This window comes from Trematomus bernacchii, unplaced genomic scaffold (assembly GCF_902827165.1).
Source record: "Trematomus bernacchii unplaced genomic scaffold, fTreBer1.1, whole genome shotgun sequence".
Lineage (NCBI taxonomy): Eukaryota > Metazoa > Chordata > Actinopteri > Perciformes > Nototheniidae > Trematomus > Trematomus bernacchii.
Window position 1 is genome coordinate 15,647,937 of NW_022987720.1, and position 27,539 is coordinate 15,675,475.

The 27,539-nt window shown below is 40.8% G+C and overlaps 1 protein-coding gene across 2 annotated transcripts; it reads left to right on the forward strand.

Moving 5' to 3' along the window:
• Nucleotides 1–819: 819 nt before the first annotated feature.
• Nucleotides 820–13,754, forward strand: si:ch211-51c14.1 (protein kinase C and casein kinase substrate in neurons protein 3). 2 transcript variants are annotated; one of them, XM_034144022.1, is made up of 10 exons: nt 820–1,090; nt 3,489–3,556; nt 8,460–8,616; nt 8,730–8,965; nt 9,824–9,979; nt 10,070–10,245; nt 11,021–11,141; nt 11,220–11,290; nt 11,441–11,520; nt 12,002–13,754. In XM_034144022.1, exons 2-10 carry the CDS (start codon nt 3,497–3,499, stop codon nt 12,109–12,111), a joined length of 1,167 nt encoding a protein of 388 aa, XP_033999913.1. In that variant the 5' UTR covers nt 820–1,090; nt 3,489–3,496; the 3' UTR covers nt 12,112–13,754. The 2 variants fall into 2 exon arrangements, with proteins under 2 accessions (XP_033999913.1, XP_033999914.1); XM_034144023.1 differs by lacking the exon at nt 820–1,090 and adding an exon at nt 1,285–1,511.
• The last annotated feature ends 13,785 nt before the right edge of the window (nt 13,755–27,539 follow it).

Genomic DNA, 27,539 nt, shown 5'->3' on the forward strand with positions numbered 1-27,539 from the left:
ATCATTTCAAATTTGATTATAGTATACCTAACACAGGACTACTGTTTACTAAGAGCAAGTTGTAGCTGGGCGTAAACTTTGCCACGATACCAGCTGTCTAGTTATGTACTTGACATGTTCTGGCAAGGCAAAGTTGCACAAGCTCAGCCTAGCATGAAGTCAGAGCGGGAGTTGGGAGTGTGAACAATTATTCTTCAGGGGTCTCTGACTTCAAAGAATGTCTGCATTTAACACACACACCGGATGTATCCTCCAGCTGCGGAGGCAGGCCTTACCAAACTACCCCGGGGGAACGTAAGGAGAGGAAAGAGCGGGTATGAAGTCGAGCACAGGGGGATGGAGTTCTCCTTATCTGGTCATGCTGCTTTGAGCTTGTTTGTAAAATTGTATAACATAGTTAATTTTACACACACACACACACACACACACACACACACACACACACACACACACACACACACACACACACACACACACACACACACACACACACACACACACACACACACACACACACACACACACACACACACACACACACACACACACACACACACAAACAGTCTCTGGCTGGGTGAGTCAGCTATTGTCTGAGTCACCTAGACATCCACGCACACATAACCAAACCAACAATATGGCTCACTTCATTAAAACTTCTCCGAGTGAGGTGAGGCGAGTGAGAGGAACAGAAATAGACGATATTCAACAAGTGGTGGAGCACAAAGAACAAGAGAAGCTTCCTGCAGCTGTTTTGGAGAGAGAGGGGAAGAGAGAGTAAGAGAGAGGCTAGGAGAGAGGGAGGGAGGGTGTTAGGAAGGAGAAGGAGGGAAAAGAAGGAAAAAAAAGGAGCCAACTCATCTGACAAACAGTGGGCCAAAGAAAGGGGAAGAGCAGGAGCAGCAGTGTCCAGAAGGAGTGGAAAATCAAAGTTGGAGAAGACAAGGAGAAGTGTAAAGACGACAGGACAGAGAGAGAAAAGGAGCCTGAGAGTCTGTACAAAAATCAAATTTGGAAATACAAAGTTTTTAGGCTGCCAAACAAAAGAAGAAAGAAGGGGGTTGAAGCAGAGAGGGCCCCAACATTGACAGAGGTAAGGAACTGTGAGCAGCATGGTAGCCTCCCATGGCTGTGTAGTTGCATTTCAGAGAGATCTTATGGAGTGATCGAGCTCCTATTTCTGCTCTGTGTGTTCATTTGTTACTATATATTTCCTCTATGCAATGTGTGTGTGTTGTGAGTTATGTGTGGCAGGGTTAGAAATGGGGACAGGGGGAGGAGCGAGTGTGTGTGCCAGAGGGGTGTAGGATACGAGGTGAAAGAGTTGGTTGGAAGCTTCAGATGGGATCTCTTAATTTGAATGACCTCCACAGTCTAGTTAGTCGTTATACAGTTTTCAAATATAAAGTTAGAGTTTAGGATACTGGGAGTACTGGGGCGCACCTTCTGACCTGCCAAGAGATTATAAAACGTCTGGTGGACCCATGGTGGAATCAGATCTGTGCTGGTAGTTGGTAAGTTATCAAGTGGTCCACAGTATTCACTGTTACATGTTGCTTTGAGCATTCGGAAAAGCGCTAAAATAATTGTTACTAATTATTATTACTATTTAAGTGTATTCTGTGTTAAACCTGAACTACAGCTGATTCGTAAGGTACATATTTTACCATTTGCTTTTATCTTACTTACTATTGAAAACCATTAGGTAAGGAATATGGGCCTCTATCAAAGACAAACATTTGACGTTCCAGGCGTGCTTTTTTCCTACTTCTATTTATTTTAATTTGCATATTATATCTAGGATTGCATTACGTTATTGACATAATTAGGACACAGCTAAATCGGGGCCCACTTAAGCCCTTTAGACAATGTTTAAATTGATTATGAAGTCTATGACATTATATTTAAAAGGCGTATGGTGCCATTAAATTGATTTCAGTAGTTAGGCAAGTTGCACAGCATGCTTTCTCCTGCACACAGACAGATCATAATGCTTTTAAAGAGTATGAAATCATATTTGAGAGGCATGCGATTAGATCACAGCTAAGACTGTGATTTGCTTGTGTACTTAAATCTTATGTACAGTTGGGATTGAATTCCCACAGGAAGTTTGCTTGTGTCATGAGGTTGGAGAGACTACTTAGTAAAAGTTGCAGGAATGCACCAAATGATTTGCTATTAGGCAGGCACAGCAGAAGACATCCATCCACCCCCATGTTCCTCTCAAAAAATCAAACCCTGTCATACCCCGGGGAGAGCCAGCCATCGAGGGGACAGGAAGTCCAGATCAACGGTTAAAAGAGAGGAGATTCATTAGTTTTTTCTGACATCCTGCAGTCCTCAGGGTTGTATCTACGAAACCTCTGCATCAGACACAGGATATACGCAAGCAGAGGGAGATTCAGGCCGGGAGAGACATGGCATTATGCTTTGAGTGGAGCATGTGATGCCCCGTGAACCGCAGGACGTAGAGGAAAATCATTGAATCTAATTGTGCGCCTAACAGAGTCATAGGAGAGAGAGATAGCTGCAGGGAGGAAAATCAAGCAAGACATGAGGGCTGTGTCTGGGTGGAGTTCAGTATTTCATCGAGGGTTTGAAACACCAGAAGGCAAAACTGCTGTGTGCTTAAATATTTAACTGGAAGTGGAAACAGACAACCATAAAGTCACATTTAAAAGAGCAAAAATACTCTTGAGTCAGACGGAACTTCTTATGCATTGCAAGTGTGTCTGTGTTTTTCAGTGAGTCAGAGCGGATGATAGGATTTGTTGCCCCCTATTTATTTTAGGATAGCTCATGTTTCGAGGCAGCATTGCTGGGAGAGGGTACTCCATGCTCTCTGATGTAGCATGTGAGACATGAACTGTACGCCTCCTGGATTAAATGCACTGTACACATCACCTTTCAACAGCATTGGCAACTTTTCTGAGGGTTTCAAAGCCTTCATTGAACAATTCAGTCTTTTATCTGATACATGCTGATAGACCCTCACATACATATATACTGTACATTAGAGAGGTGTTTGTCTCTGTAATTGGCCGATACTTGAGGAGGACTTGATTGCTTTTGGCAAGCTGTGGGCAATGTCCTACAAAAAAAATGGTTGAGAGGACATGGTTTCCTAATGGATATGTGGTTTTTAAATGATTCCCATATGGAGGGATGTGTGCTAGTGGTTTTGAACTAAATTATAAAACGGTTATATTTATAGGTGGGGACATAATCATGTATGAATAATATGTATAATGAATGAGTCATAAACACTTTCTGACTGGGTTCACTTCTCAGCTGAATGTACAAGATTTTCCGTTAAGAGAGGCTTTTTTTGATAAAACATACAACCTGTATACTTATTAATTGTGTGTCGCTGAAAAGCCCCAAATCCTTCATTACCTGCACTATAGAAGCTGATTACAGAAAGGTCAGTGTGCAGATTGAAAGACCGAGTCATACCATCTGAACTAATCATATACTCTTTACTCTCTCAGAGAACAGGATGTCGACGCTACCATCAGAAAACAGCATTGAAGATGCCAGCAATCGCAGCTTCTGGATGGTAAGACTGTGTGTTTTGATGTCTTTGTCTGTTGCTACTTCAGAGTGAGCGTAAGAGAAGGATCCACAAGATAGCTTTACACCTGGTTTCACAACTCAATGACCTTCGAGTCAAAACAGACTAAACTGTTTTGTGTTAAGGCTACGTATCAGCATGAACAAGGCTGTGCTTTCATTTTTAAATTGGAATAGTAACCATTGTACTCTCTGAATAACCTTGCTTGGGTTAAGTGTGCCCCAGGAAGGTTTTTGTGATAGTGCTCAGCTCATTAGGCTTTTGATTGTCTGTGTTTGCTCGACAAAGTGTAGCAAAGGGGTTCATGTCTCTGGGGGATGCACTTCACTGCTCTCTGCAACATCCTCGTCGTGCTACAGCACTGCAGCAAGATGTGTTTATTTGTCGCGTTTTTCTTGTTGATATGGAAAAATAGTCAGCTCCTAAACAGATATAAGATATATTTAAAAATGTTTTTAAATGTACATTCATTTGTCCAAAGTGAGTTGAAGGGATTGTTTGATTTTGACTTCCTGAAGCCTTTGCTGATGTCAAGTGTGTACAATATTGCTGGTACTGTAGGTAGATTTAGTTAATTGCTCATAGTGTGGCTAGGTGTGACGTCTGTGCTAACCTATAGTTAACTTGCTATAGCTTCATATTTACTGCAAAGACATAAGAGTTGTATTGATCATCTCATCTAACTCTCACAACAGTATAAGCCTTAACCCCAAGTGTCAAACTATTTGATTGTAAGGATACTGTTAGCCTGACAGAATAAACAGGAGAAATCAAAAACGAATTACTATAAAAATGAACATGATATCACATAAGTTCCACGGTTGTTTATCCCAGCGAAGCTTTAGATTGTTTCATCTCCAGCATCAATATCAGTGAGAACTAGAAAAGCCAACATCGCCAAGGCCATAAGTATAAGAGAACAATAATGCATGTATCTTCCCCATGATGTTGATCCCCTCCAAAATGGAATGGGTCCTTTCTTGGCCCATGCTGGATCATTCATCATTCATCCCACCCAGTATAGTTATTTTCCGTGAACTAACAAACATAAAGTCCCTTGCAGAAGTCATAATTCAGAGCACATGAAAACACATGATGAGTTACACTGACAGCAGACTCAAGTTATTTGCACTTCTTTTGAAGAATGATTAAGAAATGTCTGCCATTTCTTTTAATTACACAATCGTTGGAAATTATGTTAATCTTCTCTTATGAATTACCAGTAATAGAAATAATACTATTTTACTTTTCAGAATTGCATACACTGCACTCTGTTTACTTGACACACTACTGTTTTGCCACCATGTTTTAAAGGTGTGTAAACACTTCAAACATCCGAAGTGCCCGACTATCTAATTTAAGTATGCTCTCGCTTTAATAATGGCTTTGTCTCCCGTTGGCCTTGATGCACTTCCCTACTTTTATCTCTCCCCTCCTGATGTGTTGGATGTGTTTCCAGGCCAGTTCTCGTCTGTGTCATCCTGCCGCCACGCTCAAGGGCTGTCTGTCATTATACTGCCAACTTAAGCTCTTTTTGTTTTACATTTGCAAAGTCACCACCACTTTCATTTGCAATCATTGTGTATTCTGTAGAGTGTGCTATGACGCTGTGGACGCTGCCGTGGGCCCACATCACAGTATTACTCACTGCTGATTACATCGAGGCGTCCTGTGATCAGAGACATGCTCAGCCTCTAATGTTGTGTCTCTCTAAACACATCCTTTTTGCTGATTTCAAATTGAAAAGAGATATTTATATCTGTAACAGACTCTGTAAATGTTTGATTGAGTTGATTAGCCTCTTCAAAACAAAACACATTTCCTTCAGGCTTTTTTTTTTTATCCATAGTTTAATGCTGTGAGGCGTCTCATGAGATGTTTTGTGCATTGATCTACATATTATTTGGAAGGAGAAAAAAATAAGAGTTTGCTCCTACTATAGCTTCTATACTACTTCCATTTCTGTATTTACTACTGCTACTATTGCAACTACTGCTACTATACTTCAACGTTAGCTGCAGCCATTAGTAGCTTGATAACTGCTAATATGACTGTTGCTGATGCTGTAGCTCTTCTGCCTGTGGTTCCCACCACTCTCTCTGTGCACTGACACGCTTTATAGGCTGGATAGGATCGGTTATATACGTGTAATTAGATTTTATAATGGAGGACTGTGGACATTTTCTTGCTGCGTTTTGTTGCTTGGACAAAATTCTCTGGTTGCGGATTTGCATCTGCCTCAAAGATTGGCCAACTGGGTCTCTGCAGCGTTGCCGTTGGCCTCAAAGTGGATTCCTCAGCTGTTTCTGTTTAATTCTCAGACGAGTGAGGAGCGTTAGTGCAAACCACAACAGAGGCAGAAAGAAAGAAAGTAAGGAAAGAGAGAGAAACAGAAGGCCGCTGATGAGAAGTACCCTGATTGATTCTGATTAGGGCAAAGGAAGCGTGTTTCATTAAAAGCATGTTTGACTAATATTCTTTATTTGAAGACTGCAGAAAATAAATAAACATCTTGGTACTCATTTTCAATCACGCTGTGTTTACTGTGTTACACTTGAAACCTATCAAATGGCTGATTAAATATCACATGCATTAAACAACACATGTAAACTACAGCAGAATCTCAAGTTTAATTAGAATATATTAGTAATGACTATATGTAATTCAATTAAGAAATGTTAATAAATAAATGTGTTGCAGATGTCTAACTAAATATAGGTACATATTGAAAGAAAGACTGCATATTAATCTTACGCTAGCTGCTTCACCAATGATATGCTTTGACATAAACATACTAAACTGCTCCCTTTTGAGATGCATTATTCAATTTAAGACTAATTAAGAGTCCCTTTAGGAAAGAAGAGCTTGTTTATCAATCGTACACGATTAAAGAATCAGGTTGCATACTCTGACAAATCAAAGTTATCGTGGTCTGCTAGGAGTGAGTAGTTGTTACTCTGAAGTGAAATATCATCTTACAGAGAATTTGCCAAAAAGAAAGAAGTAAGAGCATCGTGGCTTCAAAAAGCATGGAGGAACTGAGAAATACTGCCAAGTATTGTGTGAAACATGTTTAATGTAAATGAAAAGCATGCAGACAGTGTGAGCTTAATTTATTAGACAGACATACACCTGTTTGACAGGTGAATGTAATCTGGTCACTTATGTCTCTGTCTGGTTTATGTTCATTTTGTAGTGTATGGAATGAACTCATAGCTTCAGATGATTTAACGTAGCATGAAACTATATAGTGTGTCTACAAACTTTCCACTGGCTGTCTAAATGTTTCAGTAACTACAGATAGAGCCTGACAGAAAGTGAAGAGGAGAGTAGGAGTGAGTGCTGAGTAGGAGCTTACGGCGCTTGCCAGGGGAATTGCAGAGATTTCCAAATACTACTTCCACAAACAACACATTTGCTACAGATATGGTATTACATTCAGGGCCTTGCCTCTGCTGCCCTTCTGTCCTCCCTCTCCGTCTGGGTTTGTATGTCCAGGCCTCGTCTTCACGTCCGCTCACCACACCCTGCGCTGCTGCAGCCATTAGACTTTACCACAGGAAACCTAATGCCAGTAAAGTGTCATATGTAGCGCGCAGAGGGTTGACCTTAGACGACTGCAGGAGTGGCATCCCTGTGAAAGAAGATGAGAATGCAAGCTGGACTTTTTTATGACAGACAGACTGACCAGACAATGGTGGAAGAGGCAGTTCTTATACAGAGGTTTAACTAATAACATTAATAATGGCTACAATCCATTTAGCTGTGCTGGTTGCAGTTGAAGGATTTGTGCAGGCTGGCACCACTGGCTGGGACGCAGTAAATGGAACAAAGCAGTCATTAAAGGGATTAGAACAGATTTCAGGAAATACGTACGAAATACATTCACTTTCTTGCTGAGTGTTTGATGAGAAGATCAATTTCACTCTCACGTCTGAACAGAAAATATCTGTCTGGGCCAGCAGCCTGTCAGCTTAGCTTAGCATAAAGACTGCAAACAGAGAAGAATTGCCACTTGCCAAACAACCAAAAGAGACTACACAAAGTGAATGCACCGTGCACATACTGTAGCATCATGTCAAACAGCAAATTCTATCTATTTTTGTTTTTTTGAAATGACAAAAACAAATAGATAAGATGTGTTATCTGGTGATCTTAAGAGGTGCTTGTTGTTGAACTTCTTAGGTGGTTTCCTTTGTACAGAGACAGATTGTTTCCAGTCTTTATGGTAAACTAAGCTAAGCGAATGTTAATGTATTATTTTTGATATTCTTAATCACAGTATCACAAAACACACTTTTGCTGTGCAAGGTGCTACTTTACTTGAAGGAGCAGGAAATCTGCTATTACTAAGACCAGTAGAAGTAACTAGAAGCGTACTTTTTCCACAAACTTTCATATACATTGGGCCAGTAGGTTGTATGTAATCCTGCTGAAATAATGACAAACAAGCTATACTAAACATAACCTCCCCAAGATAATAAAAAAACATGACTACTGCAATTAATGAAAGCAGTATAGGCTGTAATACTTGTATTGACAAAAGTAATGTTTACAGTATATGCAGTAAAAGCATAGTATGAGTAGTGAGTGGAGTCTGGCTTGAACTGTTTAAGTCTTCAGTGTTAGTTTATACATTCATTTCTTCGGATACGTTTTTGTGTACATGCTGCTGCCTGAATAAATGGTGAGCAGATGTCCAATTTTGTATTCACAAACCAAAAGACTATTTAACACTGGCAGAAACATCGCCCACTTTGTCTTTTTGAATCCAAATCATTATGTGGTTGGGTGTTAATATCAAAGCTCAAAGTCTACTAAGCCTCCCTCCTTCCCATGTTTATTTTGCATAAACAGTTGATCTTCCTCTCTCTCTGTGTCCTGGCAGCCTGGGAACTACCAGCCCACTGTGAAGCGAACAGAAGATGCCTTCCAGGCCTGTAATGACATCGTGGCGTGTTTCCAAGAGAGAGCTCGCGTGGAGAGGCAGTACGCCCAGCAGCTCAGTGAATGGAGCACCAAATGGAAACCAGTAGTGGATTCCAGTAAGTATCTGCAACTCCAGCTAGTTTTTTTCCACAGCATGTAAACTGTGAGATATCTCTCTCTCTATCTCCCATTGTGATAAGAGATGGTAACATTACCTACTTCTCCTCAGGTCCTCTGTACGGATCTCTTCTGAAGGCTTGGCAGTGTTTTCTGTCCTCGGCTGACCGGCTGGCCTCCTTACACGCCTCCATCTGTCGCTCCCTGGTGTCGGAGGATGGAGACCAGGTCAGGACCTGGCAGAAGGACTCCTTCCACAAGAAGTTATTTGGAGGCTTCAAGGAGTCCCAGGACATTGAGACGGGCTTTACACGTGCTCAGAAGCCGTGGGCCAAGCGACTTAAAAAGGTCAGATTTGTCAGATTTAGAAGGCAGCTTCAGTGTTGCACAAGTGATTTAAAGCTCTCATCTGAGACATTGATAAACAATAGATGAATGCAGTTTTCAATTATAGATGACAGTTCACACTTGAAGATGTAAAATGCCTGATAAGCCTACAGAGTTCTGTTGAAGTCCAATTGAAATGAAATGGCATCTTATATCTGACGCAGTACACATATGTGCCTTGTAAGTCATTTGTTCTGTGTTCTATGAGACCAAAGGGAAAGAATAATAGCGCCCACTTGACAGAAGTACACTGTTGGGATAAAAGACAATTATAAAAATGTACCAATCAAAGTGAGAATGATTGCAAGCAGAAGAGCCTATAATCAAAGAGAAAATAAGACACAATACACCGTGTGTTGTAAGTTTCGCAAAATGCAAAAGAACAAATACATATAGTTCCTATACAAACTTTGGTTAAAATCCTTTTTTCTTGATTACATTTAATATTCAGAACTAAATAAGAACAATCAAATAACATTTGTAGTAATTTGTTCTTTTCTTTGATCTGAGAGCAGTAAAGGACAAGAGGACAACCCGCTAAATATACCCAAGCCCCTTAGAGAATCAATACATCATACACACTTAAATAGATTGCAAAATCACAATTGGATACTCATTTAGTAGCAGACCTCAGCTCAAAGTCAGTACTTGACCACAGAGATATAAACCACTATTTTGTTCTGGACGTGAGGTGCATCTTGAATGGTTGCAATTGTTGTTGTCGTGAAAAACCCAGACATCTTCCTTTGTAACAGATGTCCTGAGTTGTCCTCTTCTGTCCCCAACTGATAATATGTTCTGTTTTTGTTTTGTCTACAGCTAGATAAAGTTAGGAGGGCATACCAAAAAGTTAGCCGAAAGGAGCATGCAGCGAGGGAGCGAGATTTACACGCTCAGGGAAACCCGGACGTCGCCATTGACAAACAGAAGAAGATCCAGGAGGACAGAGAGCTGGTTCAACAGGAGGCAGAGAAAGTAGGCAACATGTTTCATCATTTTAGTTGTCAATCGGGTATTAGTTTAACATTTCTCAGGTTTTTTTCATTTGTTTCTAAATGTTAACAGGTTCGTGCCCGCTATGAGAAAGTCCTTGAGGAGGTGAACCGCTACGTTCCACGCTACATGGAGGAAATGGAGTCCATCTTTGACCAATCGCAGGACGAAGAGCGTAAAAGGATTGTCTTCCTCAAACAGGCCTTACTGTCCATCCACAAACACCTGGACATTACTAACAATGAGAGGTGAACTTCAATGCTGTGCATGTGATGGTTGCTGTAAGTTACTGTCTGTGCTGATCAGCTTTGTGTCTAGTGTAGTTTATAGTATGTGTGGCAGTATGTCAAAATCAATCAAACGAGAATTACTAAATGAATAATATAATAAAGAAATAACTGCTGTTCCACTACATATGGTACATGAGCATAGAGGAAATTATAGCAAAGACAGCAACTAAATGACTTTATGAAATCTGAAGGGGCCACAGGGGGATAAAGGGAAGATGAGAGTAATTATATACTCTATTAATCCGCCAAATTTGTGTGCAACCCTTTACTTTACGCTGGATGGCAGTGCAAGTAGATTAAGTGCTAATTACAAGTTTCAATAAACTTTAGTTATAGTATAAGCATCAGAAGACACCATGCAATTAACCATACAACTGCCCCATAAAGTATTCATCCACCTACATTCCTGCATGATGTGTTCATTATACCATGCTCAGATTGCAATGCAATGTAAAGCCTTATGAGCATACATGGTCTCTTATGTCCTAGGCAGATACAGGCTGATCATTTAATATGGAAAATAACAATGTTGACAATTATAACATTGATCGCAAAAAAGTGAAGCATTTGTTCCATTTTCAGTGTAAGTAAAAGTGGTAAGAGTGCACGAGATGGTAAAAAGTGTTTTGGGTAATGGATAGCAGCTTCTGTGAAACAAGTGTAGCTCTTCATTGGTTTGCCTCCGCTGGGTACCAATTCTGCTCCTCTTATTGACTCTCCACTTCTCCTTTAGTGTGAGGGCTGTGTACAATGAGCTCCACAACACACTGATGTCCATCGATGAGCACGAGGACCTTCGCTGTTGGAAAAACACCTACGGGCCCGGCATGCCCACTGACTGGCCTCACTTTCAGGTATCTAAGACCACTTCCATTTGTTGTTCTCAAATTCATGTGACGTTTTTTTAACTATGTTGTTCTAATTATTTTTAGGAATGGATACCTGAGAAGAAAACCAAAAAAGGGAAAAAAGAAGTAGAAAAGAAAGGAACAATAGAGAAGAGGTCAGTAAATGTTCTTCAAACAAATTGTTTGGCAGGATTTTGTGGTTGACTGTGATCTACTGCTGTGTAGCGTTTGTTGTTCGGCTGATTGAAATCCATCTGTGTCTCTTTTTTTAAATTACGTTTTTCCGTCTCTTTTTCTTCCTCTAGTGTGATGATTGGAGGAGTGAAAGTAAGAGCTCTGTATGATTATGTTGGCCAGGAGACAGATGAGCTGTCCTTTAAAGCAGGTAAACACACAAATACCACCCTACGAAGCTTACTTTACTCGACTGTAGGATTCATTATTGACAGGATGTGTAAGTGTATATATATTGTGTGAACTTATTTGTTTATTTTATATTTAATCTTCAGTTGTTTATTTTTCGTCTGTCAAATTGTGCTTTTTAATAAGGTTTTAGAAAATTCATCAGCAACTTATTTGGTCAATTATTTGAAAGTTTGAGACCTTTTGCCAACAATTAGGTGATTCCGACTTCTCAAATGTGAATATTCTGTCACTTAAGCTACTATTTAGTACAACATATTAAGCGATCTTATGAGGTCAATTTGATAACCAGGAGAATGTGATGGCTTTTTGTGTTGCTACATTGTAATATTGTATTTCATAGACCAAACTATTAATCAAGAGAATAATTGGCATTTTCATCAATAGTGAAAGTAATTGTTAGCTGCAAACCTAGTTTTTATTTTATTTGTGTCTTCCTGCAGGTGAAGAGTTTTTGAAGATTGAGGATGAGGATGATCAGGGCTGGTGTCGGGGGATAAACGATGGTGGGTGTGAGGGGCTTTACCCAGCAAACTATGTGGAGGTGGTGTAGTTAGTGTATGTAGACTGAAAATGAAAGATCTTGTTACAGTACATACTTCATTATATCATGGAAATTCACAACCTGGTATAACATCCAAATGTCAGAAACATAAAACCAATGCTGTCAAACACCAAGTAGCTGTTAGCCAAAGATCTGGTCTGTGGTGAGAGTATGATCACACGTATAAGGATGTTTTAGCAAACAGAGAAATAAAAAAACTACCAAGGTTGTGTTATCTCTTGAAGGATTTTAAGAAATGTTTTAATATATATAGAACGCATAGATAATTTGTATGGAGCCCTATGATAACAATGCTTTAATGTATAAAATTGCTCTTATGGTACATTTTAAAACTAGCCTTTTGGTGCTGAAATTGCTTTACAGGACTGCGTTTTCCCTTGAACTGTTTTTATTTCCTTGCACATCAACACATTGCTATTATAATGCCCACAAAGCCTCAATATATGAAGAAAGTGACGCTAATACTGTGATGAAGCACACTTTGAGTAACCTGTGTTTCTCTTCTGTTTATCAGTGTTTAAAGAAACAGTTCAGCATTATTCATAATACTGTTGTTTTCTGTAAAACACACAGTACATGTGCTTAGTTTCTCTATGTGTCGGTACAGGGGGGGACTCCTAGCTTAGCAGCATCAACACTCATTCCAGGAACCATGATGCTGTCTTATTTGTTATCTTGTTAAATTAAAGTAACTATAATCAATATGTTCCACTTGCACATGTTATTACACCCCTCACTTCTACAGAACTTTATTGGATAATTCAGGCCTTTGTTTTGGATTTCTGCCTGCAACCTTTTGGTTCAGTCCCACCACTCTCATCCGGGTTGTTTTCAGCTAAAGCAGGCAGCTGCTTTCAGTGAAAATTGTAAAAAGCATAAAAACAACACCTGTGAAGCTCTGCAGACCAAGGCTCAGGGGGAAGAGCGGGTTGTCCGTTACATGCAGGGTTGGGGGTTCAATCCCACACTAAATCTCACAATATTTACCGATAGCCCTAATGCCCTTGCATGGCATTTTTACCAACAGCAAGCTTTTTATGAGGGGCAAATTGTAAAGCATTATACCCAATAACATAGAAAACTGTTATGTAAACGCTGGTTATTTATAATTGTTTCAATCGTGATGGAAAGAGGCTAGGAGTTTCTCCCTGTTTCCAGGACTTGTATAAAGCCAGAACCCACTCTCTATGCATTTATTTCCGGGACTAAAAACGTCTAAGCATCAAGATGCTTTGCCAAACAGGACCCAGGTTTCAACATGTCCAAGACGTAGCGCTATCTCTGCACACAATGTTTAGAGATGTAACTGATATTCTCTACTTCATCAGATTCTCACTTTGATGCCAAACATTCATATTTCTTAGCATGTAAGACTGTTCCTTAAAGATAAGTACTTATGAACAAATACTTTCTGTCTGTAATCATCTGTTGCTATATTGCATGTATAATGCTTATCATGGCAGGCATCTTTACCAAAGCAAGGAAACGGCTTCCAGAAACTACTGGGTTTGCCTTCCTCTTGTCTTAGCATTCGTCAGTAGACTTTCTGTGTATGAGCTGTGTGTTCAACTATGCATTTTCAGCTGCCTGTCTTTTGGAAATAAATTTGCAAAACTGTATAATTGAATTCAGTATGGAAAGAATGACTGTTTGTGTGTGAGAGACACAGAGAGATAGTTGCTGTGTGTGTGTGTTTGTTTGTGACACACACACACACACACACACACACACACACACACATACACACACACACACACACACACACACACACACACACACACACACACACACACACACACACACACACACACACACACTTTTAAGGCCTCGTGTCCGTGTCAAGGGAAGTCTGTCCAGGTCAAACGCTGCTCTTTATCTTGCCACCACAGAGTCAGATGCAGCCTGACATCAACACATGGCCATCAGCCAAGCAGACCACACCACTGTTTATGTTTGAGGAAAACGATAGGGAGAAGTTCTATAATAAATCCTGGTCATTTTAACACACACTTTTTTTTGCAGTAAATACAAGAAGCCAGGAGTGTCTAGGAATGTCAGTTTCCAAGAAGTAATGGAAATAATAATGTCACCCTAAGGAATCTTTCCTTACCTGATGACAGACTTCTTAAGTGTAGACGAGACGTAGAGTGATCTGTGACCATAAATACAGGTGAGTAAGAACAGTAAGAGCCTGAGATTAGCTGACTAACGGACATACTTTGCAAAGGAAAAATAAAAGAAAGACTGACGCTGGCTGCTTGTTTTGAAAGGAAGACACACGAGCCAGCGCGTGGGGGATTCATGAGTAAATGTGTCTTTTTAAACGTGAAATAAAAAGAACATCAATTTCTATGGATGGATCTCCCCTCGTGCTAAACTGTTTCATTTAAGCATCCCCTGACTGCATTGAGTGATAGTTTGTCGGTGTAAGGAGGTGTTGCCAGGAACCATCTGTCAAGAAGCTCAGCAATGACTTAATCCCTCATGACACCTAAAAATGCACTAAGGTGAGAGAAATGGCACAATTGCCACAGGCAGTGGTTGACTGGAAGTCACTTTGTCATCCTTCATTTTGTTTTCAACAAGCTGAAGAGTATATTTATGGGGAATGACAAACGGAGTCCATGACCTGAGAACTTGTTTCCCGCAGCGGAGTGCTCTGCCAGTTCTGTTATGGTGTGACTGTATTTTGTCTTGGCTTTGGTCCACCATACCGTTACATTAAAAGGTTATACTGCCAGTCCTGAGTGATTACACTCATCTTCAAATAAGTATTTGTTTTGCTGTTGGGAGTTGAGCCTTGTGCTGATTCAAAGTTAGATAAAATGTAAATACCACATGATAAGAAACACACAATGTACACGTTACGAGCTGTCTCAAGACATTTGATTTGACAGCTTCATTTGTTGACCACTTTAGACACACACAAAGGCTTGTTACTGGTGGTGCAGAGATTTGATCTCCATCAAGGTTAAATGTATTTTCAGTAACATTAGAGGTGTACATTAGGGTGACATTTTTTTTAGTTCTGACATGTTTTGTTTACATCCATTTAGAATTCCCCTATCCCTATCATATTTTCAGGGCAAATTAGCTGCTAAGCACAAAACTCTATTCTAAACTCTGCCCATTGACATTCATTAGCTCCGGCTCATTCATATTGTAGGTGCAATGTTATCACACAAGCATTAACAGATGCTTGTTTGTCTGAACAATAATGAGTGGAAACGGCTCATGTGCATGCTATTAGTCCATGATATTGAATTTGATACCACAACGCTTTCAAGTTTTAGCGAATGATATCCATGAGGCCAACATGTTGACACCCACTCTTGAGTGCAGGAGTGCTTACCTCTTAAACATAACCTTATTTATCACATGAGACTTCATGATTGTTTATGAATGTTTACAGCTAATGTGAACAGTCACCACTCTCTTAAAGGTCCCATGTCATGCTTTTCCGGTTATTACCCGTCCCCTTGTGTGTTATGAAGGTTTTTATGCATGTAAACGGTCTGCAGAGTCAAAAACCCTCAAAGTGCACCCTGTAGGGAGTAAAACTCTAACACAGACCTCCCCAAAACGCCTCGTTGGAGATTTCTCATGTTCTTCCTGGGCATCGTGACGTCTGGATACCCAGTAGCCACGCCCAGAACTATGACGCGATACGGTCATGCGGTACCCGGAACCAAATGGACCAATCCGTGGAGCCGTTACGTTACGTCCGTGGAGCCGTTACGTTAAGCCCCCGCTGATTGGTCCAAATTGACTTCCTCACACACACACTCAATTTCTCCTCCCTGGCTGCAGGCTGATAACAGACAGTTGGGATCGCGGCGAAATTCTCTCTGCAGACCCATTCTCTCTGCAGACCCATTCTCACAGCGTTTATCAACCTTTTTCTTACTCAATATCAAGCCACACTTATTGTTTTTACTTCGGCTGTGAGTTTGTGTGTGCTCAGGATGAGTTTGGCTGTGTTTCGCTGTGTATCCTAAACAAGGAAACCACACCTCCACGGAGCTCAGCGCGATTCGCAACGTCCCGACCAATCAGAGCACACTGTGCTCACAGGGAGGGTGGGGGCTGGAGCTATTGGAGCTCCAACGAGCCGTTAAAGGCAGAGAGTGAAATTCAGTGAATACAAGTAGTTTACAGAGATGCTGTATGAGAAACCAATGTGAGTTTGGAAAATTGCACAATATAAATCTATTTTAGTAGACCTCAACAATGGAATTATGATCAGTGGAAATGGCCATGACATGGGACCTTTAAGTCACATATTTTGTGTCTTCATACACTAGACAACTGGCTTGATGTTGTCCTGTTCACCTGCAGGGGGAGCTAAAGGATCAGCAGCTACCCGTCAGCAGGCCTGTCTTGAGGAGAAATATGCTCGCTGGGGTGGTAGCATAATGGGAAAATGTCTTTATTCCCTCATCTCTCATGTGGTGACAGGCAGAACTTTAGGTTGCCATGGAGAGAGCTGTTGAAATGGGGCCATAATTAACAGAGCCACAGAACGTGGTTCAATGACTCATTACATTTCGAGAAGTTAATGAGGAAATCACATAGCTCCTCGAAGGCGAATGACTCCATATGTGTATAATGTGTACGTATGATAAATGTTTGAAGTCACATCATGAGGTGAACATAACTGTACACTGCTGCAGCTGGTTCTGCAGGGGTAATGATGAGCATGTGATCTTTCCCCGTGCAGTTGAGATTGTGTGTGTGAGACACTGTAGTGTATGTGTGTGCTCACCGTCGTTTGGTGGGAGCGTTGGTACACCTAGTAGCCTACACTTGTTGTGTAGATGAGTGTGTTGAGGGAATGACTCACCTCATCAGGAAGACACAAAACATATGAACATTTTCTCAGGTTGCCACATACACATACTGTATACTATCAAGCACATTGCTCCAAATGTACTTTGGCATCTCCCCCTCCCCCCTCTCTCTCTCTCTCTCTCTCTCTCTCTCTCTCTCTCTCTCTCTCTCGTTCGCTCTCACCTCTCTCTCTCTCTCTCTCTCTCTCTCTCTCACCCTGCTCTCCACAAGCTCATGCTGCCCTGGGGAGGCTCCTGTCAATGCTTAGGGCCAACAGTGGGCGCGCTCTGGGGGTTAACAGAGGATCTAAGAACACAAATAAAACCCAAGAACCACCTGTAGACCAGCCAAGAGCACTCGAGCACAATCCGTCTCTCACCATTTGTCTCAAGTATGTCTGTTAAATCCCTCTCGTCTCTAAACAACACTAAGGCCGACGGTGGGGGATGCTCCCCCCGGAAATAGAGAGGCAAGGTAGCATTTAGAATGCCAAAGGTGCAAGGAGATGATACTGAAACCAGATCCAAGGCCACTCCAGAGACCAGGGGGACAGACCAGTACCAGCCGGCAGGGGCCACACTCATTAGAACCTGGCAACAAGGTCAACCAAGGAGAGAGGTAGGACAGCTCTTCTTGCCCTCTGAATGTATACACATGCTTTTTATTCTAAACTGCCCAAAAATAATAAGCAATCCAGAAAATGGTTATTTTCACATTTCAATTAGCCTAATTAAAGAGAGGTCAGCAGGGTACTCTGAAGAATGGCAAGCACTACAGTACAGTGAGTACATAGAGAGACTCTCCAAGGGGTTCAGCTGGAACACTGCATCAGAGAAGGAGAAGGAGAAATTAACCATATGCTTTCTTCCCTCGCCATGGTGAAGCAGATACACAATCTGTCAGTGTAGTGGCATCAAGAAGAGCTGCAGAATCACAGAGCCTCCTTCATCAATCATTTACATCTCTGATTCTTTGTTATGAATTGTTGATTTATTCAGTTCATATAACAATATTGTCCAAAGATGTGCTTTTCACTGTCAACAGAAAGGCAATCTCTGCATCTGTTTATTGTCCATGTTTTTTTTGTATGTATTACGTATAGATGTGAAGGAGATGCTGGCACTGAAACAGTTAAGTGTAAGTTCAGCATCCAGTCTGACAGTGAGAGCCAGATGGTCATGTAGAGCACTTACAGTGACATGGACCTACACAGCTCCCCCTGCTGGAACACACAACACACACACACACACACACACACACACACACACACACACACACACACACACACACACACACACACACACACACACACACACACACAACACACACACCCCCACACTCATTTGCATGCAAACGCACACATGAACATCCTTGGCAGATAACAGTGATTCCCAGGTCATTTACCCATCTATCTCCCCTCCCTCTCTCAACACTTTCCCCCTTCTCTCTCTATCTTGCCCCTCCTCTTTTCATTTACCTCGGTCTCAGTCTGATGGCCAGAGTTAATTAGCTGCTATTTTATTGTTGCTCATTAGCTTGAGTAACCAACATGTGAGACATAGCAAACAAAAGCTTCCTCAGGCTCTCACTCGGATCTGCACTATATTTTTGTAATTCCCATTCCAAGTCATCCCCCCCTCCCTTGGCTTTCTGCGCATTACCTTCCTTTGTTTGTCACTTCATCTTTCACTTTGTCGCTTCACTCACCCTGAACTGGAAAATATCTGAAAGGCAGAGAAGAGAAAGTTCAATACCAAATCCAATCAACACAACATTGATGCCATAGCAAAAATAACAATCAACAAGCATTTATTTTCATGATGGCTTCCTACTGTACATTGTCTTGTATGTAACTTGGAAATGTTTGCCACGTAATGTTCCTTGCCCGCTGTCTGTGCACACAAGCTGATATGCATATATAAAGAAACAGGCATATGTTCTTGAAATCCTCATATTGTACACAAACACCCACCCACATGTTCAGACACCCATCAGAAAGGGCAGCCTCCTCACCCACACCCGTTGGCATTTTTTTTGAGGGGGGGGGGTTCTGTTGATTTGGGTAGTGCCCCTCCCATGAGCCCAGCCTTCTCTGCCTCCTCCCTATTTAATCTATCTTAGAAAAACCTCACGAGTTTAATTCCTTTTCAAGGCAAAGTGCTTTGCTGGCATGGCAGCCAAATCCATACACAAGGAGTGCATCAAGCTTTAAAGTGGACATCTGAACAGCAGAGCAGTTTAGTCAGGGACATGAAATATAGACCATAGTGTGTCACTGTGACAAGATCAAAAAGAAAATGGTCTAGGGCTGCTGCTGTCCTCGGGGGCTGTGCAGGGCCATGGTGAGAAACACTGGAAAGAGCGAGGAGAATTACACAACACTCATAAATACAGACACACACACACACACACACACACACACACACACACACACACACACACACCACACACACACACACACACACACACACACACACACACACACACACACACACACACACACACACCACACACACACACACACACCTTGTGATATGCCAAGAAAATTATTTACTACTCAAGAGCGGGCCCTAAATGATTAGATTAGTCTCCGGCTCCGTGGCTCCAGTAGCGCCAAGAGACAGGATAGGATAAGACATTACTAACATTAAATACAACACACGAAAGGACCGAACAGTAAATATGATAAGTTGAAAGAAGGAAAACACAAAGAAAGCAGTGTATCTAAAATATCACTGAAATCATGTTTACCACCCCCTGTAGCACATCGTGAGTCAGACTCCTTTCTCCCACCATACAAACTGACATTTGGAGCCCCCAAATATTCATAACTAAGACAATAATACATAGTCCAGTGGTCAGAGAACAAGACATTCAGAAATCTCTCATTGCTCCCAAAATAGCTAGTCTGTAAGAAATAACAATAACCATGTTTATTGTTTACCTTCATGATGATGATTTTGGGGGAGTGGCTTTGAAAGAGAGGCCTGTAGAAACGGGCTGTCAGTGTTTTAGTCTTGGACGATGTCTTGCTAGATTTATCCTGAAAAGGATAAGGATCCAGCTGAAAGGGACCGCTCTCAGGGATTATCATACATATGAATATCTGAATCTGCAGCTTTGCTTGACTTTGTGAAGCTTTATGTGTATTTCAGCTCATTGGTTCATTAAACAGAAAATGAACACATTTTCTGTTTTTTGGTTTACTGTCACGGCTGTTGTTGCACCTCTTTGGACTAAAACAAGTTTTCACTGAAAAAGCTTAAACAACCCGCTGTATACTACCTGCTTATCACTGAACAGCAGACAATCACAGTAAGCCACTAGCTAGTTGGGGACAGTTAAATAAACCAAATTAATTATTATTAATTAGACCGAAACAGAGCATAAACAGAAGGTGAATATTGGACTTATATTCATCAGGTTGGCACAAACTCCATTGAGATAAAATGTACTGATTAGTGTGCACAGTGTGCAGTGTGTAGTTCCTTACCTCAGTTTAATTAAATCATTCAGCATTTTGATTCATCTGTGCGATCAAATTTAATAATTTACAAATGTTGCCTGTGCATGCGAGTCATTTTCGAAATCTAGCTGTCCCTTGCTGATTACTTGGTAGTGTATATTTGGATAGAGATTCTTTAATTAAGTTTAACTTTGTCTTGGTGATGAATTATCAAGACATTTTGTGCAAATAACTTAAAAATCTTGGCATGATTATGTTTCCCTCTCTATGACTGCTCCCTGGCTCCTTCTAATTGCCATATCAACCTAAAAGGCAATGTTATTTTTCCTTTGCTCCAGAATGACCTCAAATCTCAGTGGAAAATCTAAAATAAATTAAATCAACGAAATGCTCAACTTGGTAGCAAACCTTAGTTGCTAATGACTTTTGATCTTTTTTTCTCTTTTCAACCACTCTTGAGGGACATTGTGCATTAATAGCTCTGTTGTTTTCACCAGTAGTCTCTACATTTGACTGTTTCCTTTTTGATGCAATTTCTTTCATGTACAAACAGTCATATATAACCTCACTAAAAAATCTATTAGAAAGCTGCAGCTAATTCAGAACGCCGCTGCTCGAGTCCTCACTAACACTAAGAAAGTGGATCACATCACTCCTGTTCTGAAGTCCTTACACTGGCTTCCTGTGTGTCAAAGAATAGATTTCAAAAATATTGTTGCTGGTTTATAAAGCTTTGAATGGTTTAGGCCCAAAATACATGTCTGACCTCCTGCTAAATTATGAACCATCCAGAACTCTCAGGTCTTCAGGGACTGGTCAGCTTTCTGTCCCCAGAGTCAGAACTAAACATGGAGAACCAGCGTTCAGTTATTATGCTCCAAATATCTGGAACAAACTCCCAGAAACCTGCAGGTCCGCTGCAACTCTTACTACTTTGAAATCCAGGCTGAAGACTTTTCTTTTTGCCGCTGCTTTTAATTGAACTATTCACATCTTAAACTGCACTGTAACTTTTAACTTTTATCCATGTATTTTTTCTTTTAATGTTTATTTTATTATCTTTTCTTTTTAATGACTGATTTTAAATGCCATTTTTAAAATGTCTTCCATTTTTGTAAAGCACTTTGAATTGCCTTGTGTTGAAAGGTGCTATATAAATAAACTTGCCTTGCCTTGCCTTGCCTTGCCTATAACATAAAAAAAAATACTGAAGTAAAAATAAAAATGATGGTATAAAATGCTAAAGAATAAGAAATGATAGAAATGCTTAAAAATCTAGGATAAACGTATTGTAAAGGCAAAGCTACCAGGAGTTGTAACAACAACTGGGCAACTGATTTTGACAGTTTGCTGGCAGAGCACGCTACCTCAGACACAGCCATGAGGCAGTTGGTTGTGTAACTCTCTTCTAAAAACCGCCGCCATCGTAGGACTTTGAGGTTCCTGACCTTAACACAAACTGCATATGGGGCCCGTCCAAACTGCTGCAGGCTTAGGGCAACGAGGTTGGAAGACCCCGCAAAGACAATAGTCAAGAGACTGGAATGACCTGATTGAGTTTGCTGGAGGGGTTCTCTGCCAGCTGCTGTGAGTGTGCTGACTGGTGATACTCCAGAGGAGAGGCTACTGAATCTTCCCACACATCTATCTGATGAAAGAAAGAGCTAAAGACAGAAAGGAAAGATAACAAATTAAGTAAATGAGCAAATGCAATCCTCTGATGGGAAATGTAAGTGGGTGATGGCAGTGGGTGATGGCAGTGGGTGATGGCAGTGGGTGATGGGTGAGGGGGGAGTCACGACAAAGAAGACAATGAAGAGCAAAAGAAGAGCAGAGAGAGCGACAGCTAGAGAGAGAGAAAGAGAGAGAGGGAGAGATGTGGGCGATTGGTCCTGAGAGAGTTGTCATGGTAACAAGTGATCATGATGATGTTGAGACTGATCAGAGAAGACTTTTGGAAAGAATAATAATAATACATTTAATTTTAAAGCGCTTTTTCAGGTGCTCAAAGACGCTTTACAGTGGTGATAAAACGAGATGAAATAGAATACAAAATATTAAAACAGCAACACAACATCATTCACAAATTAAAAGCCAGTCTGAAGAGGTGTGTTTTGGTCAGTGTTTTGAAAGTGGGGGGGTCGGTGCAGTCTCTGATGTGTTGTGGAAGGGAGTTCCAGAGGGTGGGGGCAGCGATGGAGAAGACTCTGAAAGAAAGGGCCAATACATACAGAAGATGCTTCATTTCATTAGATCTGAAATGCCAATACGGGACATAATTATGTCAGAGTTGGCAAAATGTGATGGAAAAGTATTCGAAACGTTTTACACTCTAGATTTAATGAACAAACATTGAATTCAAATCACCTCTCATGGGAAATTGTTATAATTAAATAATGCTTTCATGAATTAGCTGGGTTCTTTGTGCTACTCATTATTGCATAATCAGATGTTATTACAGCAGCATTTCTACTTTTAGGTCCATGTAATCTCAATTTACAATCATCTGTTATTTTAACAATTAAGTTTTACTTCACAGTAAAATGTACAGCAGGTCAAGAAATACTCACATCTGCATCAATGCGCTGAAAGTCTGAGAACCAGTCAGATAACACTGCTGTTCTAACCTTAACGTGTGGTGCTGGCCAACAGTTTAACCATCTGTTTACTGTGGCACTAACTGGGGGCTGTATGGGCCGTGTGATTACATTTTGTTAGTTTGTTTATTGGACCAAATCCAGAGTGGCAGAAACGAGAAACGACCCGCACATTTGTCTCAACCTCTCCGCGGTCAGGAGAGCAGCCCCCCGGGGGGAGGAGAGCGGTCTGGACAGCCTGCGCTTGGCAACCAGCCACAGCTGGGTCTAACATGTGAAACAGCAGCACCAGAAAGTTTGCAGTCTGCATAAAACCAGGTGATGTGGCTGAATTTAGGATAACTTTAAGTGCTAACTGAAGCTCAGTCCACGCCCCAGGGCTGCGGACTCTACTTCTCTCCGCCAGAATAAGATGTGAAGTGAAGAATGAGATCTCTTTGGTAGGCGGGGGTAAGGCCTCTGAAGTGTTTAATTGTGGCTCGAGTTGATTGCCTGAACTAGCTCACAAAACATATCTTACACATTGCACCTTTTTTTAAATACAGGAAGTGGTCAATCAGAATGGGCCTGGTTCCCACCACATCATTGGGGAATCTCCTGTCCTGCTGTTTTGTCTTCTTTAAGTCCAATTGTTAGTTCGTTCTATCCCCTTTGAATAAAAAAAGGCCTGATCCTCCATTATGTCCCCTTTGTGTTCAGTTTGTTGGCAGCACCAGCCTGGACCACAGCCTCACAAAACCAATTCAACAGACAACAAATCATCCAAAACAAGGCAATACAAATGGCATAGAGGCTCCCACAGTACATCAGCACCCATTACATCCACAGTATGTTCACACTCAAAACCATCCAAGAGAGAAACCCCACCCTCACAAAGAAATACAGAGTCATGCAGCAACAAGCCATGATGCAGCAAATGTTTCCTTAATCGTCCAAAACAAACCACCATGTTTGGCTTTATCTCTTTATTTTTTAATCTCTTACTTCCTCGATAGAAACCTTGACCACCAGCCACCCACACACATGCACACACATTGATATTTTTCTTGGCCCGGCCGATTGGTTTATCACCGCCATGCAGGAGGTTATGCTTTCGTTAAGTTTGTTTACTTGGCTGTTTGTCAGCATAATCACAGAAAAAACTACAAGCAGGATTTTCATAAAACTTAGTGGATGGGTGTATGGGCCAAGGAAGAACCCACTGAAAGTTAGCAAATCCAAAACACATTTCAGACACACATTTATTTCCCTTAACATGTTAATGTTAATTGACCATATCCACAGTTAAGTTATGTTATGGTATGGTATGTTCTTTTATATTAGGTAAACTGTTTGTGAAGTGGGTAGTGGGTGGAATGCAGCTCAAGGCCTGGCTTATGGCTCCTCCCCCAACCACCCCCCTCATTAGGTCTGCTTATTAAAGGCACTTGCTGGGCTTTGTTCTGCCCTTTGCCCCTGTCTGTCATGGTTGATGGTACAGGTGGCAGTCTATTTTAAAACATGGATCAATTGGTCTCCTCAGTCTGTATTATGTTATGCTTCTTTGCTGCTTCCTTACAGTTTGTCCTGCTTGCCATTGTCTTGCACACCAGTGATACGGTAAAACCTCATACCTGTAAATGTTTGTATGCCGCATGGTCAGCCATTTCTACCTTTTGAGTATATGGTAGCGCCCTAGTTTCACTCAAGTAGCCTGCCTACCCATTTAAAGGCCTCGGCCCACTTTAATTCCTGGGTTCTTCTTTTTCACTTGCATATACTTTAAATATTAGATTTGAAGAACATATTTTAAACACATTTGGCAATACAGAATTGTAACTGAACCTTTGTTGTTGTTACAACCATTTCCTGAGTTTCCTATTCTTTATAAAACATGTTTGAAGCTTTGTTTTCTTGTCCTGTTTGGTTGGACCCTTTTTTTAGTATAGTGTATATAAGTTGTCAGCAACAACTTTGGGGAGAGCTCTTTGCCGGACAGCAGCTTGTCCTATTGTTTTGCTTGAGGACTTTGTTGGGTAGAAGCTAAATTCTACCTATGTTCTGTTTTGTTGGTGCTGCTGAGGAAAGTAAAACCTTGAGCTATGGGCAACTTGGAAAGTCTGTCCCCTTTGGCAAGACGAGATAGAGCACAGAGACAGAGGTACTGCTTTTTAAGTGATATCTTTGTCTGTCTCCTCTGTCTTGGCTTCCCTAGAGGGACAACCCCCTCTTCTTCTGGTGAGACATATGTTGGTGTAGAATTGGTGTAGAGGTTGGTGTCTTTTTTTATGCAGAAAGGTTCCTAACAGAGTGACAGGAACCGGAAGTACCTACAGTAAGTGGCAGCCATGATAAAACCTGTTTGAATTCTGTAGATAAGAAAAGGGGCTTCAATTCTTCCCTTATCTCCTTTAGCGTAGGATACACTGGACCATTAAGCAAGGAAAGGTGAAGGAGCAGTCCCACAATACCTTGCTCCCGCAACATTTAAAATGATGCACCATTCGGCGACTTATGAAAACAATCGATCGTGACCAGCAATCACAGATCATGTTACAATGCATGTTATTAATTTCCATCTTGTGCCAAAACTTGCTAAAGTATTTAAATGTTTAAACTTTCAACAACCAAAAGGTGAACTATGAACGTTACACTGATTCAAATGGAATGCTCAAAATGTACAAGGTGGTTGATCAACCTGCTGTGTGTCCTTATTCTTTCTCTTTTGTATAGTTTTGAAAATTGTGATTTTAAAAGATACTTTGACTGGAAAGTATCTGTTGAGGAAAATATTTGCCAAGGTATCTGCTTTTTACGCAGTTTATCACTCTATTCCTATAGTTAGGAATTCAGGCATGCAACCTTGGTTGACGCTTTCTCTCCTTCCTTGAGAATAGTTTTGTCTTGAACTACACACATTGGAGATCTTCAGAATTGGTTGAGCAGGAGCTGTGTCACTTTGTTGCTGCAGCAAATGTCTTTGTCAGTTCTCAGGCTGTAACTTCAAATAAATCTTCAGCGTTTGCCATCGACTTGGAGCTCTCCTTGCTCCAATTTCCATTGGAGCATTTTTTTAACATACAATCTTTTGTACCATCTAAGATAATTGCAGAAGCCACAGTCAATGTGGTGGTAAGGTAGGCCTAACAGTGGAACAGTCATGCATCAGTAGTGGCCAGCTGGCAATAAATTACATAAGAGATTAGCTACATTTCTGGTTACATTACCATCGCCTTGCAAGTTGTAACGATTTGTGGGTCTCGCCAATAGAAAAATGTTGTTCACCCAGAAAAAGGTAGCAGCACAGTTTTCAGGAAACAAAACTCCATTGATTTTGGTTGATGTCAACATAAGAGCACACTGGTAACTTTCACTGACAATTAAGATTGAACAAAGCATTTAGTTAAATGTACAAAACCAACAGTCCTCCAGCTTTTACAGACAACATGTTTGGGGATAAAGTGTCTCAAGACTATTCAGGTTAAATGTGGTATATGTTAAGGGACAGTTTAGAGGACACAGGAAACAGTCTTCCTTAAGCACTATTTTATTACGTATCAACAATTATGTAACTTTAAAATTGTTCTTCATTTTTTTTAATTAAAATTAGAATGTTGACTTCTGGAGTTAACACTGATGGTCACGCTTAATCTCTCTCATGGGCTCTTATCCCTTTGAGCTTTCTTTGGTCTACTTATATAAAAATATATGCACGACACGTGTGATATTTAGATCCTTGTAGCTTATAAATGCGCTTTATTGTGTGCCTGTTTGCTCTGTGTGTTCTATGTACATTTTTAAGAGTGAATAATTTGCACCATAAATAAGAAATATTGTCATGCCAATGGCTTTTTCAGAGGAAACAAGGACAGTAGCTGCTGCCACTGGCTTAGCTTTATGTTCTATCTTTTGTCAATCCTATTTATTGACTTCTCCTTTCCTCTGCACCCCCCCCCCCCCCTCCCCCTCTGTGTGATCCTGATTCCCTCGCTCTGCGTCCCTGTCCTCTTCTGTTGTGTGTCTCAGACTCTCTCTGTGCTTCGCTGTGACAGTTAACAGAGGTCACTGTTTACTCTCATTTATCAGTCAATCATCGGCAGCTGCAGGGTTCCAAACAGCTTTTTTTCCATCCTGCTTTTACCATTACTGTTTCCAGAAGGATGTCAATGAAAATGACATTTAATTATGGGGTGTTGATTTATTATACTTTGTATGACGTGTTATGTCCGTTTAATATAATTCCTGTCGTTTTCAGGGAAACATGTGATGACTGACAAGATGTTATTTTACAACGTTGTTAGGAATGACAGTGTGTACATTGTGTTATTTATTTTTATTATAAAATTATTCTGTCGGTGGAATAAGGTAATGGATCCTGAAGATAGTATTTTGTACAGGGTGAATTGTTACAACTAAAGTGACACTTATATATTATTTGAGTCTGATACAAATCTGATGGAGATCCCTACTCAACCAGTTTGTTGAGTAGGGAGAAAAAAATTAGCATTTTTATGAATAAATAATAGTTTAATAAGAGCTATAGT